General features: G+C 37.9%; 1 protein-coding gene across 1 annotated transcript in view; it reads left to right on the top strand.

Moving 5' to 3' along the window:
• The window catches only part of gsk3ba (glycogen synthase kinase 3 beta, genome duplicate a), a 179,183-nt gene extending 166,328 nt beyond the window's left edge, over nucleotides 1-12,855 (top strand). Inside the window, exons 10-11 of the mRNA XM_059968457.1 lie at nucleotides 6,013-6,111; nucleotides 8,513-12,855. Coding sequence (XP_059824440.1) covers nucleotides 6,013-6,111; nucleotides 8,513-8,583 — 170 coding nt within the window. The 3' untranslated portion in view covers nucleotides 8,584-12,855. The remainder of the gene's footprint in view (nucleotides 1-6,012; nucleotides 6,112-8,512) is intronic.
• Nucleotides 12,856-20,973: the final 8,118 nt, after the last annotated feature.

Here is a 20,973-nt window from a genome sequence, read left to right as displayed (position 1 = left end):
GGAAGCATCTTCACTCGTTTGTTCCAGTAAAAGGAATAAGATCAACCGTGATTTGTAGCTGAGTTCCGTTCCCAGTGAGTACTGAACTTATTTTAGCTGGTAGATAATAAAGACACATTGATTAGCTTCAACATGCTTCATCTTTGTTTTCCTAATTTGCCTTTGTAAAGATGTGCTCTCAAGAGCTCTGTAGTTTGTTGTTCATTGGTGAAGCTGGCAACAGGGTATTAGGGACTGATGAATCCAGAACATCAGTAACCTTAATGGGCAGATATGAAGGTTGGTATTCAGTGAGATATTTCTTTTGCCAAGAAGTATCTCAGAAAAAGTCTATAGTCAAAAGCCATACTCAAGTCTGTTAACCACATCTTTGGTGCTGGTCTGGTGGAATTTAGGATAGATCGGCCTTTCTCAACCTTTTTGCTCTGGAGGAACCCTTGAAATAATTTTCAGGTTATAGCTGCAGCTCATAGTATGTTGTAGATTCAATAATCCAAATATAATTGCCATTGCTCTTTTGAGTAGAGAAAGGAGTTTTTAGCCAACTTTTCTTGGAAGAAAAAAGTAGTTAAGCTTAGCTTGCCTTTCTTGAAATTAATATTTCCCTTTCATAAATTTTAAAAACTTATAAGGCAAACATAATAAATTTGCTAACTAACTGGGTTAAACCAAAATGGGATTTAATTTTTCTAAGGGTGGGCTCAGCAGCCTTAATTTAAATAAAGGTTGTAAATTGATTTTAATTGATGCTATTTACAATATGAACATTAATGGACCATGTCGAGTAGTAAAGTTACTGAAAACAATAAGGGGGTATGAGAAGGCCTTGGCGAGTAGGGTAAAGGAAAACCCCAAGGCATTCTTCAATTATGTGAAGAACAAAAGGATGACAAGAGTGAAGATAGGACTGATCAGAGATAAAGGTGGGAAGATGTGCCTGGAGGCTGTGGAAGTGAACAAGGTCCTCAATGAATACTTCTCCAGTATTCACCAATCAGAGGGAGCTTGATGACAGTAAGGACAAAATGAGTGAGGTTGATGTTCTGGAGCGTGTTGATATTAAGGGAGAGGAGGGGTTGGAGCTGCTAAAATACATTAGGACTGATAAGTCCCCGGGGCCTGATGGAATATTTCCCAGGCTGCTCCACGAAGTGAGGGAAGAGATTGCTGAGCCTCTGGCTAGGATCTTTATGTCTTCGTTGTCCACGGGAATGGTACAGGAGGATTGGAGGGTGGCGAATGTTGTCCCCATGTTCAAAAAAGGTGGTAGGGATAGTCTGGGTAATTATAGACCAGTGAGCCTTGCATCTGTGGTGGGAGAGCTGTTGGAAAAGATTCTTAGAGATGGGATCTCATATAGATGAGGGTAGTGCAGTGGATGTGATCTATATGGATCCACACGGTAGGCTTATTCAGAAAGTCAGAAGGCATGGGATCCAGGGAAGTTTGGCCAGGTGGATTCAGAATTTGCTTGCCTGCAGAAAGCAGAGGGTTATGGTGGAGGGAGTATATTCGGATTGGAGGGTTATGACTAGTGGTGCCCAACAAGGATCAGTTCTGGGCCCTCTACTTTTCATGATTTTTATTAACGACCTGGATGTGGGGGTAGAAGGGTGGGTTGGCAAGTTTGCAGGCGACACAAAGGTTGGCGGTGGTGTTGGTGTTGTAGAGGATTGTTGAAGACTGCAGAGAGACATTGACAGGATGCAAAAGTGGGCTGAGAAGTGGCAGATGGAGTTCAACCTGGAGAAGTGTGAAGTGGTATACTTTGGAAGGACAAACTCCAAGGGAGAATACAAAGTAAATGGCAGGATACTTGGTAGTATGGAGGAGTAGACGGATCTGGGGGTACATGTCCACAGATCTCTGAAAGTTGCCTCACAGGTAGATAGGGTAGTTAAGCAAGCTTATGGAGTGTTAGCTTTCATAAGTTGAGGGATAGAGTTTAAGAGTAGTGAGGTAATGAAGCAGCTCTATAAAACTCTGGTTAGGCCACACTTGGAGTACTGTGTCGCATTCTGGTCGCCTCACTATTGGAAGGATGTGGAAGCTTTGAAAAGGGTACAGAAGTGATTTACCAGGTTTAGAGAGTATGCATCATCGGAGATTAAGGGAGCTAGGGCTTTTCTCTTTGGAGAGAAGGAGGATGAGAGGAGACATGTTAGAGGTATACAAGATATTAAGTGGAATCGATAAGAGTGGACAGCCAGCACCTCTTTCCCAGGGCACCACTGCTCAATACAAGAGGACATGGCTTTAAGGTAAGGGGTGGGAAGTTCAAGGGGAATATTAGAGGAAGGTTTTTTTACTCAGAGTGGTTGGTGTGTGGAATGCACTGCCTGAGTCACTGGTGGAGGCAGATACACTAGGGAAATTTAAGAGACTACTAGATAGGTATATTGAGGAATTTAAGGTCGGAGGGGGGGGGTTATATGGGAGGCAGGGTTTAAGTGTCGGCACAACATTGTGGGCTGAAGAGCCTGTACTGTACTGTACTATTCTATGTTCTATAAGCCAAAGCAATATGAATAAAAATATAGCCTAAAACACAATTTTACACAAGGCTTTGAACAAACATTTTCTTTCTAAGTGACATGATTAGGCTCAAATATAAACTTGGCATGTGAAACCTGTGCTTGTTTTTTGCTACACAAATACTCAATTCTGGGTTTCACCTTCAACTGAAATGAGACAATTTCTATCCTTGCTCTTGTAATGCTTGTTAAGCAAGAAAAAGCTTGCTCACACATGCAAGAAGTTGAAAACTGCAGCAAAATGTTCATTGCTTTCCTATGAATGGCAGGATACTCTTTCACAGAAATCCAGAACTTGTCCAGAGGGAGGTCAGTAAATCTCATCTTGAGTGCATGACCAGACTGCAGCTCTCAAAGTTCTTCCTCTTCTCTCAAAGTCAAGTTATCAGACTGAGCAGAAGATTCAGAGAAAGGTCCCTTACTCAGTCATACACTTGGGTTGAATGGGAGGAAAAATACTGTTCAAGTTTGTTCTGCATTTCTTCCAGGTGGTTTTCAATAAGACTCGAGAATTTGATAACCTTCCTCACTCTCAAGCCCAAGCAGCAGTGGAAACATTTCAAGATTTCCTTTTGCAACATGACTTTTCCAAAGATTCAGTTTCCTTTTAAATCCAAGAACCTTGTCAGTTGAAGTCAAAATATTTTCTCTAGGGCCTTAGAGACTTGCCCAACTGTTTAAATGATGAAAATGTCTGCTAGGTAGGGTAGGTTCTGCTGCCATTCTTTATCTTCAAAGAACCCAGCAAAATCTGGTCTACTATTCAAAGTACTCCTGCAATTCACCTTTCAGCTCAAACACCTTGCTGAGAACTCATCTGCTAAGTCACTAGATTTCTGAATGTAGCAAGAGATTAGTATGCTCTTTGTCCAGGTTTCAACACGGTTTTTTTAAAAATTCTCAAGTGAACTAGTCTTTGTTTAATAAAGTTAACCATATTTGTAACATCAACCAGAAATATTTTCACTTCATCTTGAAGAGTTTCTGACATCTTCACTTCTGTGAAGAAAACAGTGTTGTGACGTCACAGCCCAAGTTGGGCAAGTCCATTCAATGAGTGGAAAATGCATTTTATGCTCTTCATCAGCCTACCGTTCTCTCCTCTAATACTCCAGTTATCAACGGCCTCCCTATCTCGTGTTTAAAAACTGAGAATGGACTTAAATAAACATGGTCCTACTGCACACTGTTGTACTGGACTGAGAGTCCTCTAACGAGATGGCTAACAGAGCTGCTAGCATCACATGTTGGGTGAAGTTCCAAAAACTAAGTTTTCATCATGATTTCTTACAGAACACCTAGACAGCTCTAGCAGAACCCTAGGGCTCTGCAGAACCTTGGTTGAGAAACCCTGGGATAGATTTTTTTTATTCCTCAGGGCAGGAGGGTATAGGACTAGAGGGTACACGTTCAGGTGAGAGTGGAGAAATTTGAGAGATCTAAGGAGCTAGTCTTTTTTTTTTCTCACCGAACATGATTGTTACATAGTCAAAGAGCATTACAGCATAGAAACCAATCATTTGGCCCATCTAGTCGTTGCTAAAATATTATTCTGCATTGCTTCATCAACTCACACCTAGACCATATTCTTTCATATCCTTCCCATCTCTGTACGTATTCAAACTTCTCTTAAATCCTGCAACCGAACCAATTTCCACCACTTTCCCTAGCAGCTCATTCCACACTTGCAGCACCTCTGAGTGAAGATGTTCCCCTCAAATATTTAACCTTTTACATTAATCTATGACCTCTACTTAGTGGAAAAAGTCTATTTGCATTTATATCTCTACCACTCATAATTTTGTATACCTATGTCAAATCTACCCCCTTTCTCCTCTGCTCTAGGGAATAAAGTCTTAACACATTCAACCTTACAACTTAAAACCTCAAGACCCAGCAACTTCCTTGCAAACTCTCTCTGTACTCTTTCATTCGTATTGATATCTTTCCTGTAGGTAGTTTACCAGAACTGCAGACAATACTCAATTTGGACTCACCAATGTCTTGTAGACCATAATACATAACATTCCAACTTCTGTACTCAGTAATTTGATATATTTAGGCTGATGTGCTAGAAGCTCTTTACAACCCTATCTGCCTATGACACCACTTTCAGAATCATAGATTAATATTCCCAAATCCCTTTATTTTACTGCTGTTGTGATGGAAAATAACTGGTTCTTTGAGTCTGAACAGTAGAGGCCTGGACACACAGAGTTTTAATAATAAGGAATTTATTTACAAGGGGAAGTCAGGTCAACACAAGCAACTACAATACACAGGAAGCGGTGTGGGACAGGGTACGGTTACACAAACAAAGAACAAGGGAAAAGCACTACAACAGCTATCCCCCTTGACCTTGGATAGCTGCAGCTCCCTTACCAGGACAAACGATAGACCTTCCCAAACATCAATCAATGCCCTTACCTCCAATGTGGTGGTCTGTAAGAGAAGGCTAGCCAAGGGCAAGTCTCACCTTTTAAAGCATGGGGCTGGGCAAGATAATCCAATTCAGGTGACCAATAATTTAGGTGTGCATTGATTAGTTGGGGGGGACCAAATGTTGGTTGGTATGTGGTGTGTCCTCCGACCAGCCAGGTGGCAGTGCATCTGTCACGTGGCTGGTATTTCTGGATACAACTGCACTCCTGAGAGTCCTACCATTCACTGTGTATGTCCTATCCTGGTTAATCCTCCCAAAGTGCAATGCCTCACACTTGTATGAATTAAGTTCCATCTGCCATTTTCAGCCCTTTTTTTTCAGCTGGTGTCCAGGTCCAGCTGCAAGCTTTGATAGTGGACAGCAAGGAAGGCTGTGGCCCAATCTTAGTGTCATAAAACATTTGCTGATCCAGTTTACGGCATTCAAATCATTAATATAGATGCAACAAGCAGGCAGAGAAAGTGTGATTGCAATGTTTCAAAGCCATTTGGACAGGTATTTTGAATTAAAAAGTTGTTGACAGTTTCAGTCCTAAAGCAAACAAATTAGATGACTATTGGTAGATACACGAGTAGCATGGATGAGTTGGGCCAAAAGGACCCATTTCTGTGGTGCCTAATTCTGTGAAAAATTAAACTCCTCAGTTAGAGCACAGTGAAGTTTATATAGCTGTGGTCTTAGTGATTTTAGGGATTGATTTTAAAAAAAGTGAAAATGGATTTTAAGTTGATCTAACCAAAGAAGAGAAAATTCTTATTCCAGAGGTTTTTCTCGGTACCAAAACAGAAAATGTTGGAAAATTTGACAATAATGTTCATTATCAAACATTTTCCTGGTGGGCTTTTTTAATGAAACAGCAATGGAAGTCGATCATCAATCAACACAGGGAAGTTTTCTGGTTAACTTTGATTGTACTGTGACAGTCATGAGAATTTTTGAACTGTTCAGCATGAATCCCAGTCAGTGCTTTAGTGCCCTTCTAGTGGAAGTAATTTAGTGAATGAAATGTTATAAGCAGTTATCTTGTGTTTACAGAACTGTCGAGCAACCCAGCGCTGGCAACAATCCTCATCCCTCCTCACATTCGGAATCAGGCTCCTGCTTCAACTCCAACAAATGCTTCCGCAGTGTCAGGTGGGTGTCATTGGACACACCATTACGTAGAATTTGCTGATGGGATTCTTTGCCACTGAAAATTTTAACAAAAATATGGCTTAGCGTGCACATAGACAATGGGAATTTCAAGCAGTCCAGTGCGATATAATAAAACTGTAATAGCTTGAAGATTGAATGATGCAGGGAATACACAGAAGTTATCTTAGATGGACCTGACAAACATCCTGTGATGAGAGTGCTGAGACCTTTGAAACATGGTATAATGAGGATTCCCTATGATTGCATTTATCATGCACCATTTTTATCGGGAGACAAAGTTGCTACCTCCATAACTGCTATCCCCAAGCTCAGTTTGTGAATGTTCTTTAAAAGAGAACTTCATTTGAAATATATCTTCATGTCAGGTATTTAAAATCCAGTTGTTCTGTTTCCTTTGTGTCCTTTTACATGTTTTTATTGCAGAGTTTTAAGTAAATAGTGCTAAAGTTCATGCACTCACTTTATACGTAGAACACAATAAGAGCAAATTAATTAATGCTAAATGTTTACACTAGGATTTGTACATTCACTAAACTACACTTATGAATATGTCAAGTGATACTAAAGGCAAGTAGGATATTTAGATTAGTCATTGTACTCTTAATACAAATGTACATTTGAAGGAGCTATTTAGTTTATTTGATCTCCCCCATAACCCTGCAAGTTAGATGCCATGAAGTGCTTTCAATTGCCTGAGGTGGGGGGATTTACTTTCAAATCTCTTTTATCTGTTTTATCGGGGAGATCGGCTATCATGTTGGAGATCTTGGCAGCCTCTGTTTGGTAGTGGGCGAGTAGAGGGAAGCGAATTCTCATTTCCTTTGTTGCTTTTTTTGCCAGTTACTTTAAACCTATGATTTCTACTTATTATCCACTTAGCAGAGGCATCTGTTTCTTGTTCGCTTTTATCAATTTTGAAATCTTTGTTTTAAGGCCCCCTTTAATCTTAATCTGTGCATAGATGTAGTGTGTCAACCTTGGTAAATCTATTCAACACGTACAAACAAGCTGGAGGAACTCAGCAGGTCAGGCAGCATCCGTTGACTGCTCATTTCAACGAATGCTGCCCGACCTGCTGAGTTCCTTCAGCTTGTTTGTACGTGTTGATTTGACCACAGCATCTGCAGTGTACTTTGTGTTTGGTGAATCTATTTCCTGCAAGAATCTAGATATTTTTCGTTAAGTGTGATGATAGCACAACGTACAATGTTTTAGCTGAGAAATAATCAGTTATAGAGTGCAAGAAGGTTTCCTTATTTTATAATTATGTTTAGCAATTGTGATTTCAAAATTCGTTCATTGCACAGAGCTTTGGCATGACTTGTGGTAATAAGCTGTTGCAACAGACAATGTGGATTTTTTTTAAAGGAAAAGGAATGCTTGTTAGGAAAAGTTGTTCAATACAGTCATAAAATTTGATTCTTCAGTCATTCAGTAAGTAGCAGTCATAGACTCTGGCAGATGATCCTTTTTGCTGTACAAGTAATAACAATTCATTAATTAAGGTAGTCATTCGGGAGCTCTAATAGTTGGCAGTTCATTGCTCTATGTTGAGGTTTTCAAAAGTATTTGCAGACTTCTTGCAAATAGTTTTCAAGTGCTTTCTTCTTTGGGTAAGTTACTAATGCTGCTATCTTGCAACTAAGATTTTTTTTAAATATTCACTTTCAGAGGTGAATTGTGCAAACACTTCACAAATTGCTTTATTTACTAGGTGTCCTTTTGTTTTCTTTCTTGTGACCATCCCATATTTTGTAACTATCCCACTTTTGTGCAGTTTTCTTTTGGTCCCATTATATCTACTTAAGTTATTGTTTTAAAAAAAAATGCTTTCAAACTCACTATCAGTCTCCATCAGTTGTTTTCCTCTGGTCAGTTTCTTAAATCTTAAAAAGAAGCTGTTGGAGGATCTCCATTCCCTCAAGCAGCTCATTTTATTGCTCCAAATGTGAGCATCTACTATCTCCTGTGTCTCAAATCATAAGTTTTCTCATTGCTTTCTGTCATTGACCTCGGTGAAGAGTTGATCTTCTCAGATATTTTCATTGGGTGCTTCGTGTGATAAAAGTTCTCATAAATTCTCAATAAAAGTTGGTCTTGATCCACTTGTGTGCTATGTAAGAGATAATCAGTCAGCTATTGATTTTTACTTTGCTTACCTGTGGGTCAGATTCTGAGACAAGATACATTTAAATTTCGGAATGGGCTCATCAGAAACAATGTGCATGCAGGGAAAATGTTACGAATTCTCTAAATGGAGAAAATTATGTTGCATTAATCAGTGTTTTTGAATAAAATAGAGTTTAAATAGTATTTCAAAAATGAGTTGCACAAGCTGACGCATTTCTAAAATGTCATCCTTTTTCCATTTCTTTCGCAGATACAAATACTGCTGTGGACCGTGGGCAGTCAACCAATGCAGCTTCAGCCTCTGCATCCAATTCAACCTGAGAATGGGGTAACCCTGCCTCAGATTTCCAGTCAGCTGCAAAAAAGCTGGTCAATTATGGAAAAACAATGTCATTAGTGTTCATTTTATTTAATCTTGTTTTTAAAAAAAGTACACAAATTATACAAACCAATCATTTACTCACTGAAGAGGGATTGAAAAGGAATGTGGGGCAAGGTTAACTCCTCCCTCGACAATCTTTATTGAAGTCTGCCATAGTGTTCTAATCTCCCCCAACTTCGTCCAAACACATGAAACACTGTGATGTGTTTCACTCTGTAGTGCAGGGTTTGGATTTGGCAAAGAAGATTGCCATCAGGTTCCTTCTAAAGAATCTGAGTAAGAGGTGGTAGTATTTTGATAAAGGTATTAGGTTTATCCGTACCAGCACAAATGGACAATACAAATCCACTCAAGCAATCGCTATCAAAAAAGACTCTGCAGTCACCATAATACTTCCCTGCATTGGTTGAGGTGAAGTTTGACATGTTCAGTCCCTATATTTTGTCACTAGATTTGACTGTTCAGGGCTAATGGTTATTTTTTTGTGGTCCAATGCACTCTGTACTGGCCCCATTTATTTAAAGCAAGACATTGCAAAATCAGTGTAGTGTGTCATCTCTAGTTAAATATATAGCTAAATCCATAGGTCTCAGTAGGTTTCTGATCTCCAAATGAAATACAATCTTGAGTTCCCAACAAAGTGTAAAAATGAACCCATTGATTTCAGACTTCTTCCCTCTTCTCTACCCCACCCATTTTATTATTTTTTGTACATAAAGTATGTGGACCTGGGAACTGATGAGAGCGACAAACATTCAGGGCAAATTTTGTTAATTGTAGGAGAGCTTTTAAGCCATATAGTTTCAATTCTGTACTATAGGTGCGGCTACAATGTAACAAGGAATTAATTAGTGCTGTATAGTATCTAGTTTGGAGTGCCTTTTGCTTCCAATGTTTGATTTTTTTTTAATTGTCCCTCACTGAAGTATATTTGCTGTTTCTTTCATATTTAACCCTTTATGTACCTTTTTAAGTTGACCTATCAATTAGAAAATTTTATTTTTATTGGTTGTCATATTCACACTGCAGTTGGAAAAGAGTTGTACAGAATTGTTGAACACTTCAAAAGTTGCATATTTCATTAGTTAAATGTTTGGGCTCTCAACAGGTAATGACGATTTGAGATTTGAAGCTGGCTTATTCTATATATATATATAAAAATATAATTGTTTTCATTTGATTTGGCAGAGTTAATTTGAAAGAAATCTACTATACAAATTTTAGTACATCGTATACATGTATAACCTGCTATTTTTGAACACTTAATGTGCTATGCCAACTCTGTTTTACTCTCCAAAATTTTGCGTAGAATATGAAACGAGGAATGAAAGTAAATCTGGCAGAGTTGCTACTAGTGCTGCATGAACTTTAAATTTTTAATGTACAAATGATATAATTATTTGACATTTTATAATGCAAATCTTGATTTTTTTAATGAGTTTTGTTTTACCAAATGCTTTTATCTTGTGTGCACCGAGTTAACACTGGAGTGTCCCATTATAAGGCTTTTTTTTAAACTATAGCCTTTAATTTGGTCAGTTGCAGCTTCTGAAGTTTCAGTGGATTTGTACTAAGGATGAGAGAACTTTTGGAATCTGATTAGTGCCTTTTAATGAAGGAAAGTCAAATTGCCAATTGACCTTTCCTTCCTAATTACCTTTCTGTTTTTGCAACAGACATAGCACTGTTTTAGTTAAACATCATCACACTAGTGATATTTTTACCATTTTTCATATTCACACAACTAGAAGTATTAAATAGATGAGGAGGAAATGCCACTAAAAATAGCAGCGGTTAAAAGTGGGCATTGATCTACAAAGGGATAAAGGGCATGTCTAATCAGAGTGGTTTGCTCATCCTTAATGCACCTCTGGCTGCAGTATATATCCTTTACAAGCAACAAGGTATGGACTGGCTTCTGCATTGTACCAGAAGTGAATGAATTTCCTAGCTGAATCAAGCTGAATAGGCAGTTACTCCTGTAATGGGATGTACACTATCCACTTTGTCACTTTCTTTATCTTTTGGAACATGGATAGCATTTCCTAATGGACATTCAGCCCAACAGGTCCAATGCATTTTTCCAGGCAATTCAATGTTACACATCGTCTCATGAACTTTTTTGTAGTTCATGATTTAAATCCTGCTTTAGCATCATATGAAAATACCTTCCACCATTTGTAATTGTGACACAGTACCATTGAAAGTAGTAGGCAAATGGAATGTTTAAAAATTGAGTGCAAAAAATTTCTTGTTTTATGTTACAAAATCTTTAAAGTTTGATCATTTTATTTTCAGTTTAATATGATCTTTATTTTACTTGGTTCTGAGCCCCTGATGCTGCTCTAAGCCAGCCATTAATGGGAAGACTGATATATTCAGAATTTGCTAATCTTTGTGCCGTGCTCACCTTTTATATGAGGACTTGTGTGTGAGGGTATGATCAAAGTAAACTATTGAAGTCTCCAAGTCAGGAACTTAAGTTAGAGTTCTTGTATATTATTTTAAGTAAAATGAATACAGTAGGAAGTGCATGTCTAAGCCATGGCCTGCTCTTAAGCATTCTACCAGTTTAAGCTACAGAATCTATTTGGAAGGTGCGGGGCAGGAATAAGAACGTTATTGTTATAACTGTTACATTAGAAAATTCTAAATAAACAGTGACTTGTAGTGCCATGGTGATTCTTTCCAGTTAATATTGCTGAGTACTGCAGTGGAAGTGCTGAGCCAATCTGATTATTGACTTTGTGTCCCAGATAGGCAATTCAAATTCAAAGGAATCCCAAATTATAAGAAAATCATTTGGGATTGGTTCATATAATTTTCTTTGGTGTAAACCATTTTAATAGCATCAAATATTTTTACAATATGGAAATTAATATTCAGACAGGCATATTGCATTCTTTAGGTATTTTAAGTATACATTTAATATTCCTCTGTTTAATTGTTACAATGAAAGGCTAACATAAAAGTGAAGATCTGTGCCTTAGCACACTAGTCACAAGATTCTAAACGGACCCATTCAAGATGTGGGATGCAGGAAATGATGTCAAAGCAGGTAGTAAGTAAGTTAATCATTGATGTGGGCAGTTTTTTCATTAGGGTGATATTTATTTCACCACCAGTATCAGTATCCAAAATTGTGAATATTAGTGCTCTTTAATATTCCTAGAGGGAGAGGAGGGAAGAGAAAATGAGCAATTTACTGAGACAGTTATTCTAAAATGTAGCCATTAACAAAGCAGCAAATGTAACAGCCATTCATAAGCATGTTGCTAGCCAGCTAGAAATAAATTCAAGTCTACTTTCTTCTGCAGTGGCTGCAGTGTTTCATTGCTTTAGTTTTTTTAAAAAATTGGGAGTATTTCCTATTCCCTGTCTTGAAAAGATCCAAATAGTGTCAGGGTAAAGACAGAACTGTAGGAAGTGACCTCAAGGTGGCAGGGTAGACTGAAAGTAGCAAAACTTCGGAAATTTGGATTTGAGTTTTTATTTTGGAAGAGGTGGAGGTGGTCTCTCGTTGCTGCCTGTCCAATTTTGATTTCTAGAATTGTAATGAATGGTTAGAATTCCATTTTAAAGACCAACCAAATCTTTGAAATTGTCTAAGGATATATGTTGAAGTCCTAGTCTATATCCTTGATTTTATGTTGCAATTGGTACACAAAGGGTTAAACGTGGTAATTTACTTGTGTGACTACCTGCTTGCCTGTATAATCCGCCTTAGAGATGTTTTGCTATGCTTCACATAGCCTGTATACAAAAGCGTGACCACCTCTGTCAAAAAGGACTGTGGATACTATACAACCATTGCATCACTTGTGAACTGTCTTGGTTTTAAAAAAAAAACAAAAACAACAAAAAAATCTGTTTAACATTATTACTTGAATGCTTCTGTTTGTGACTGAATTTTTATTTCATTTTAATATAAATTTTGTGACGTATGCTTGATGTTTATCCCTGTAAATATAATTTGTTCTGTGTGACTCAGTTCCGAATAGATACTGGTACTGTAATTTGCATTAAATAAAAAGTAGGATAGGCCACAAACAATTCATAGTCCCTTCCTGTCTAATTTTGTAAGTCTTCCTTTTTAATGTGCAGTTGATTTTGATCAAGTAAAATGGTTAATCCTTTCACAGGTATTGACCAGTAATGTAAGATTGCAATGTAGTCTGCCTTTGTGTCTTTAATAAAATGTCTTAACTGTAGCATTTTATGAAATAAATACATGTGAAACATATAGTTTTATCACTAGTACAGAGCTACTGCAATAGCAAAATTATCGAAGATATACTTCAATATAAACATGCCCATTTTATGGTCATCAAGCACTCAGCCCAACTGCTTGAAACTCTAGAGATGTAAGCTTAGATGAATTAAATTAGCATCATGTTTTCAAGATCAGTTTGGTGAGTAGTGCAAATGCTCACTATGACAGATCCAAATGTTAGAAGGCAAGAGAACTAACTGTGCATCACCAATTCAGTGATCCACATTAATGACCCTGCTCACTGCTCATACTTAACAGCATTTCAATATTTCTGTATGTATTCTTTCCCAATGTTGTCCCCAATAGAATCTGACAAATCAGCCTTAAGGTAGACCTGATGTTGAAATCAATTTAATTTTTTCTTTAATCTCAGACATGATTCATTTCACTAAATAATTTGGTTTGGAAACAAAATCCATTAAAATTGATCAATTTTAGTAGCAATATTTTAAAGTGACCTTGACAAATACCAAGGTATCAGTTACATTTTCTTCAGAAGTATTCAAGATGAACCACTTTATAATGCAATTATTGTGAATTTAATCACTTTACTCAATATTTTATTTATACTGTGCATTCGGATGGAGCTGTGATTATTGCATCTGACTGGTTAAACAATGTGAAGCTGAACTGCAAAATATATGGTTGTATATCAATACATATACAAGTGAGCTACCAGAGAAAATAATAGAAATTGCTGCTGTTCTTGTTTCCTCAAAGTGTTACTTGGCTTAAAACAATAAAATTATACCTATAAATTGAAACATTGGTCTGAAAAATATCAGTTCCAGTGTATTGTAAACATAATGTTTTTTTTGTTTTGTGTACGAATACTAGAAGTTTGGGTGGTGGCGAAATGCTGTTGGATTTGGTAAGGTCTGTTAAATTTAAAACAAAAATCCTATGAAAAAGATTCTCATAACAGCAAACCTCAGAGGAACAGGCTAATTTTTAAAAATGAACTTAAAACTTAAGATTTTATGAAAATAACTTTGTGTTTAATTAATTGAATTGTATTTTATTCCACATATGGTTTAAGTAATGCCACTGAAATTGAGGATGAGTTTTATTTCTGTTGATTTTTCACCATGCGTTTTTGACTTTCCCTTATGCAATATTTTATTATATCCTCCATATGTTTGTACATTATTTCAATAAAATATGGTTTAGCAGCAGGTCCAGTGTTAAAACTAAAGTTTCTTCAGATTTTCTTACTTTGGTATACAGGAAAGCTATTCTTAAGAAATGTAATCTGAATCTTTTTAACCAATGTATTAAAAGGAATTAAATAAATAGCTTTTATAAAATAGAGATAAGATATTTAAAGAATTATGTTCAATAATGTTAGCTGTGTTATGTTGAATGAGGTTTATTTCACAAACTTGCAACTAAAAATGTTCTCTGTTTTATTCATTATAATTGAATTTGTATTAATTGTAAGCAGAACAGAGTTTGCAATTGCTTACTACAGTTACCTTGGCTCCGGTCCCATTGACAGCTTGAAGTAAAGCTTTAGTATAGGAAACTGATGGAATGGTGAGAAGCAGCTATGTGTCAACAGTTCACAGCAACATCAGCTTTAATCTGAGAAACAGGCAAATGGCACCCAAGCATGAGGGTGAGTCTTTATTCTATTGGCGAGTAATAAACTTCTGGCCTTTTAGAAAGAGTTTTGGCTGTGCAATAAACAAGAAATAAGTGAAACTCTACTGATGTTTACTAAGCAGTTGATTTATTGCAGGAGCCTAAAATTGGTTAATGCATAACCTGAATTATATTAAACCCAAGGGACATTAAAAAAAAGTGGGGGGGGGGGGAATAAAACCTGCCAAGATGTGAGGGAAGCTAGGTTTTAAGTGGAGAAATTTGGAGATGACAATCAAAGGTTTTGTCACCCACACGGGGATACAGCAAAAGATAATTAACACTTTGTTAGAACTGGAAAACAGGGCTTTGGAAGCCTTATTATTGGAAATACTTATTAAGAATAGGGTAGAATGAAAATTTAGAGACCAATGTGAGAGGTATAGCCAGGTAATATGAAGTACAAGTGTCTTGCCTTTGAAAGTTCATAGAAGAAACTTTGACTCCAGAGGTCCCAAGTGAGTGATGCACTGTGAAGCTGGCAACAATGTGGAAGACAATTCAAAAATCTGCAGATATAAGTCTGAAAAACAAAATGCTGAAAATACTTAGTAAGCAGGTCAGGCAGAGTCTGGAAATGGGTCCCTTCAGATGTGTTAGGACAATGGTCCTGGACCTGGATATGTTAACTATTTCTCTTTCCACAGAGATTGCCCAACCTCCTGCATATTTTCACTAAAGTGAAGAAGAGGTAGCCAGTGTCCAGGCCTAACTAAAAAGGTACAGTCCCTTTACATCTCCATTATGCAGTGGAATAGGCTTTGCCCCCTCCGTTTGAAAGGAAGCCCAACCAGTCTCCATCGTCATCATCCTCAAGTTGCCTTTGCAACCACTTTAACTGCTCACTTTCTCCAAATAAAAGATAACATTCTGAGAACTTGTATCAGTCTTTGTTATCCTCCTATTTTTGTCGGGGTGGGTATGGTTGTAGAGGGAAGTGGAGTGGGGACATTCTCTGTCCAATTCTCACCTAGTTCCATGTTTCACCTTTTCATATTAACCATATAACCATATAACAATCACAGCACGGAAACAGGCCATCTTGGCCCTCCTAGTCCGTGCCGAACCCTTAATCTCACCTAGTCCCACCTACCCGCACTCAGCCCATAACCCTCCACTCCTTTCCTGTCCATATACCTATCCAATTTTACCTTAAATGACACAACTGAACTGGCCTCTACTACTTCTTCAGGAAGCTCATTCCACACAGCTATCACTCTTTGAGTAAAGAAATACCCCCTCGTGTTTCCCTTAAACTTCTGCCCCCTAACTCTCAAATCATGTCCTCTAGTTTGAATCTCCCCTACTCTCAATGGAAACAGCCTGTACACGTCAACTCTATCTATCCCTCTCAAAATTTTAAATACCTCGACCAAATCCCCCCTCAACCTTCTACGCTCCAATGAATAGAGACCTAACTTGTTCAACCTTTCTCTGTAACTTAATTGCTGAAACCCAGGTAACATCCTAGTAAATCGTCTCTGCACGCTCTCTAATTTATTGATACCTTTCCTATAATTCGGTGACCAGAACTGCACACAATATTCCAAATTTGGCCTTACCAATGCCTTGTACAACTTTAGCATTACATCCCAACTTCTGTACTCAATGCTTTGATTTATAAAGGCCAGCGTTCCAAAAGCCCTCTTCACCACCCTATCTACATGAGACTCCACTTTCAGGGAACTATGCACAGTTATTCCTAGATCTCTCTGTTCCTCTGCATTCCTCAATGCCCTACCATTTACTCTGTATGTTCTATTTGGATTATTCCTGCCAAAATGTAGAACCTCACACTTCTCAGCATTAACCTCCATCTGCCAACGTTCAGCCCATTCTTCTAACCGGCATAAATCTCCTTGCAAGCTTTGAAAATCCACCTCATTATCCACAACACCTCCTACCTTAGTATCATCGGCATACTTACTAATCCAATTTACCACCCCATCATCCAGATCATTTATGTATATTACAAACAACATTGGGCCCAAAACAGATCCCTGAGGCACCCCGCTAGTCACCGGCCTCCATCCCGATAAACAATTATCCACCACTACTCTCTGGCATCTCCCATCTAGCCACTGTTGAATCCATTTTATTACTCCAGCATTAATACCTAACGACTGAACCTTCTTAACTAACCTTCCATGTGGAACACATTTGCTCTTCCAACTCACGCGCCCCATTAGGTGGCCTATAATACACTCCTATCAGTGTTACTGCACCTTTCCCATTCTTCAATTCCACCCAAATGGTCTCCCTAGAGGAGCTCTCTAATCTATTCTTCCAAAGCATCGCCATAAGATTTTCTCGGACAAGCAATGCAACACCTCCTCCTCTGGCCCCTCCTACTCTATCGCACCTGAAGCAACTAAATCCAGGAATATTTAGTTGCCAATCACACCCTTCCTGCAACCATGTTTCACTAATAGCTACAACATCATAATTCCAGGTATCAATCCACGCTTTAAGCTCATCCACCTTTCTTACAATGCTCCTAGCATTAAAATAGATACATTTAAGATACTCTCCATCTCCTCCTCTCTTTCCATCCCTAACAATGCATTCAAATTTATTATCCTTTTCTTTCTTCTCCCCTACATCTTCGGGCTGAGCGCATCCCTTCTCCATCACCTGCCTTTCCTCCCTCACACACTGTCTATTTACTTGCTCCACTGGTGAACTAACCTCCTCTCCCATAGTCTCCTCAAATAGTCTCCCGCCCCCCCCCCCATCTTACTAGTTTAAAGTCCGCCCTGTAGCCCTAGCAAACCTCCCCGCTAGGATATTGGTCCCCCCACAATTCAAGTGTAACCCGTCCTTCTTGAACAGGTCACTCCTGCCCCAGAAGAGGTCCCAATGATCCAGAAACTTGAATCCCTGCCCTCTGCTCCAATCCCACAGCCACGCATTGATCCTCCACCTAATTCTATTCCTACTCTCACTGTCGCGTGGCACAGGCAGTAATCCCGAGATTACTACCTTTGCGGTCCTTCTTCTTAACTGCCTTCCTAACTCCCTATACTCTCGTTTCAGGACCTCTTCCCCTTTCCTTCCTATGTCATTGGTACCTACATGTACCACGACCTCTGGCTCTTCACCCTCCCACTTCAGGATATCTTGGATATATTAATATATCCAAGATATCTTGATATATTATTGATACTAATTATGCTGCCAACCATTGCTACAATTCATGGCAAAATTCAACAATCTAAGTGAAAGGTCTTGACCCAAAACATCAATTGTCCACATGCCTATACTGTAATGAAGGTAAAAGGATCTAGCGCTTTCCTGGTATATATGATAAATAAACTGTTCTTGGGCTTCCATCGGGGTACAGGTATCAATTTTAACCGACATTTCGATGACAAACTCTGCCATCTTCATCAGGAATGATCCTTGGGCATGTCTAGTCCAGTGATATTTATACCCCCATCATCTGTCCGTCCTGATTGGTTAGTCATCATCCAATCAGGTTTTTGCTGTCCCATCTTGTTTACAGTAGAATTCCAGTTCTTTCTTGGAGCAAGACCTTTGTCTTTGTTAAAATTCAAATGTGGCAATTTAAGGTGGATCTTTATAGCTATTTTAATTAACGTTGTTCTTACATAAAAAGACAGAATACATACAAAGAGACCAATCTTGAACATGTGAAAGCTTTATAAGCAAGAAAATAAAGTAACTATAGTCTGTTATTACATATAGAAATTGAATTTTGCAATGCTGCATCTGGTTACACATTATCACTGGAGTTTGTCTAAGTGTATTCCACAAAGTTGTTTCCATTCAAATTTTAAGTACTCTAGGCAAAAGTAAGCTCTGTGCCCAGCTTTGACTTCTGTCAAAGTGAATATTGGGTGTTTTGGACCTCAATTACATACCAACTGACACTACCTACTATTGAGGTCTTGCTGTGTAACTCCAGGGTATGCAGATCAATGATATTGGCCCTTTGTATCTGAGCTAAGAAAATGCATGTGGCAAATGGGCATGGTCGGAGGGCTGAGAATAACATGATCCAGTCTGTGAGTGAGTGCACAAACAACTATTTTAGAGATAGTGGAAGCAAGATAAAGATTGGTATTGGGTGCAGGAGTGAAGTAGTGATGGAGAAGGTAAAGTAGGGGTGACTGATCTAAAGAATTGCATTGGTAGTAGCATGTTTTATGTTTGAGTGAACTTACTGAATTTCATGCTTTAAATTTCAGTTTAGATTTTAAAACAGTAAACTAGTTGGAAATAAGTTAAAAAAACAGATTTGAATGATTGCTTAATTAGTGATAACTACTGTGAGCAAAGGCTGAGTGAGCATGAGTGTCATCTAAAAGGAAACAGCTCTTGGAACACAGTTGTTAGAAACAATGCATCTTTAAAGAAGTGTAAAGTTAGCTGAGAATCCAGTGCAGAGAGAGAATACTCAAAACATGAGGAATATGAACAGGAATAGGTCATTGTCATTTTGGGCTTGCACAGCCATGCAGCAAAATTATGACTGATTTATTTCAATATTATTTTCCATGCTATCCATATATCACTTGATTCCAGTTAAAATCTATTGATCCCTGTTTTGAATAAACAATAATTACATAACTACTGTGTTCCTGGACTGAGAAATCCAAAATCTCACTACCCATTAAATGAACAAATTACTTATGATTTCTGCTGTACATTATCTCTGACTTACTCTGAAACGAGCTCCCTTTCTGGATTCTGCAAACAAAAGAAACTACTTCTAGTCTGTCAAGCCAACAAGAAATTTGGAACAAGATGCTAGAGGAACTCAACATAAGATATAGGAGCAGAATTAGGCCATTTCTCATGGTCTGCTCTGCCATTCCATCATGGTTGATTTATTTTCCCTTTCAACACTTTTCTCCTGCCTTCTCCCCATAACTGACACCTTTACTAATTTACAACTTTTCAACCCCAACTTTAAATATACCCAGCTGTCTGTGGCGATGAGTTCCACAAATTTATAACCCTTGGGCTAGAGAAATTGTCCTAAACTGTCCTATTCAGAGGCCGTGTCTTCTGGTCCTAGACTCTCCCACTATTGGAGACATTTGTGGACAGAAATTGTCAATGTTTTGAGTTGAGACACTCATCCAGTCTAGTTCCACCAGTGTCTTGTTTATTGCTTCAGATTCCAGCATCTGCAGTTTCAAATCTCTCCTTAAAACTTTGTATGCTTCTGTGATATCTCTCTTTCTTCAAAACTCAAGGATATAGTCCTGGTCTACCCATTTAAAATTTTTCTTTTGAAATGATGAATCTACCTTTCCTGGAATTAGTAGTGGAGATTTGCTGAGTAAGTGTATTCTTCCTAAGGTCAAATGATAAGAAACACAGTACTCAAGGTGAACCTTCACAAAAACTATACCATTGTACAAAGGTAATCGCCTTACTCCTGTATTCAAACTCTCTCATAATAAAGCCGTTCCTTCTGAGTAACTTGCATAGTGCTGCATTTCTTTGAGTATGGGAAGGAGTCAAATGGGACATTTACTCTGGACTTGCACTGGCACTGTCACTGAATGTAACCATGAAGAGAGTAAATGCACATGTTCCTTAATGTTAAAATTAAATTAAAAGAAAAACAACTTCAAATATTTGACTCATAAGTACAGATTTGGTACATAATTGTTTACAAATACATATTAATACTTTAATACACTCAATTAAAATCTTTGTTATTAAACTTGTGGAACTAAATGGAAACCATGTCTCTGATATATTTATTGTACTTTATTGTAATGAATTTGAGATTTGACCATAGTATTTATATTGGTGTGTGTATATGTATATAATATTTGAAAGACCCAGTTCTTTGAAACTATTCCTACATCTACTCTCCATCACGATCTATGAAGTATCCCAACCAGACCACAACTTTGAATGTATAGTTCAGGATATTTAGCAAAAAATTAAGTATGCACGTTTTAAAGATGATGAATTGGCACTTTTCATATATGTTTGACATAGCTGTTGCATTATAGATAGTTCTTAAATGTTTTGCTATAATTAAATGTTGCAAATATACCACATGATTCATTAGTGACCAACACGATACATTTAGGACTCCGAAATACATATCCAGTTCTCTAGAAGATGAAAGTTCAAGGGTGAAGAAGGCAGTATGTCCTACTAACAACCTGTCTGGAGAAATGCTATTTCCTTGTACGCTATCCTTTGATAAATGTGAATATTACTGCATGCCACTAACTGGGGTGGGTAAGGCTGTCTTCCAAGCTGCGCCCAAGGCTTCCACTCCAACCCACCCCTATAGTGTGGGCATCTACTGAGAGTTGAGATTTTTTTTAAGAAACCAAGTGTTTCAAAAGTAGGATATACCTATTAATCACAGTACCGCTGTGGAAATACAAAATAAAAACAAATGTCATGATCTGGG

The sequence above is a fragment of the Hypanus sabinus genome, chromosome 4, assembly GCF_030144855.1.
Source record: "Hypanus sabinus isolate sHypSab1 chromosome 4, sHypSab1.hap1, whole genome shotgun sequence".
In the NCBI taxonomy this organism is placed as follows: domain Eukaryota; kingdom Metazoa; phylum Chordata; class Chondrichthyes; order Myliobatiformes; family Dasyatidae; genus Hypanus; species Hypanus sabinus.
The sequence above is the reverse complement of the archived record's forward strand: the minus strand, read 5'-3'. Positions and strand labels throughout refer to the sequence as shown.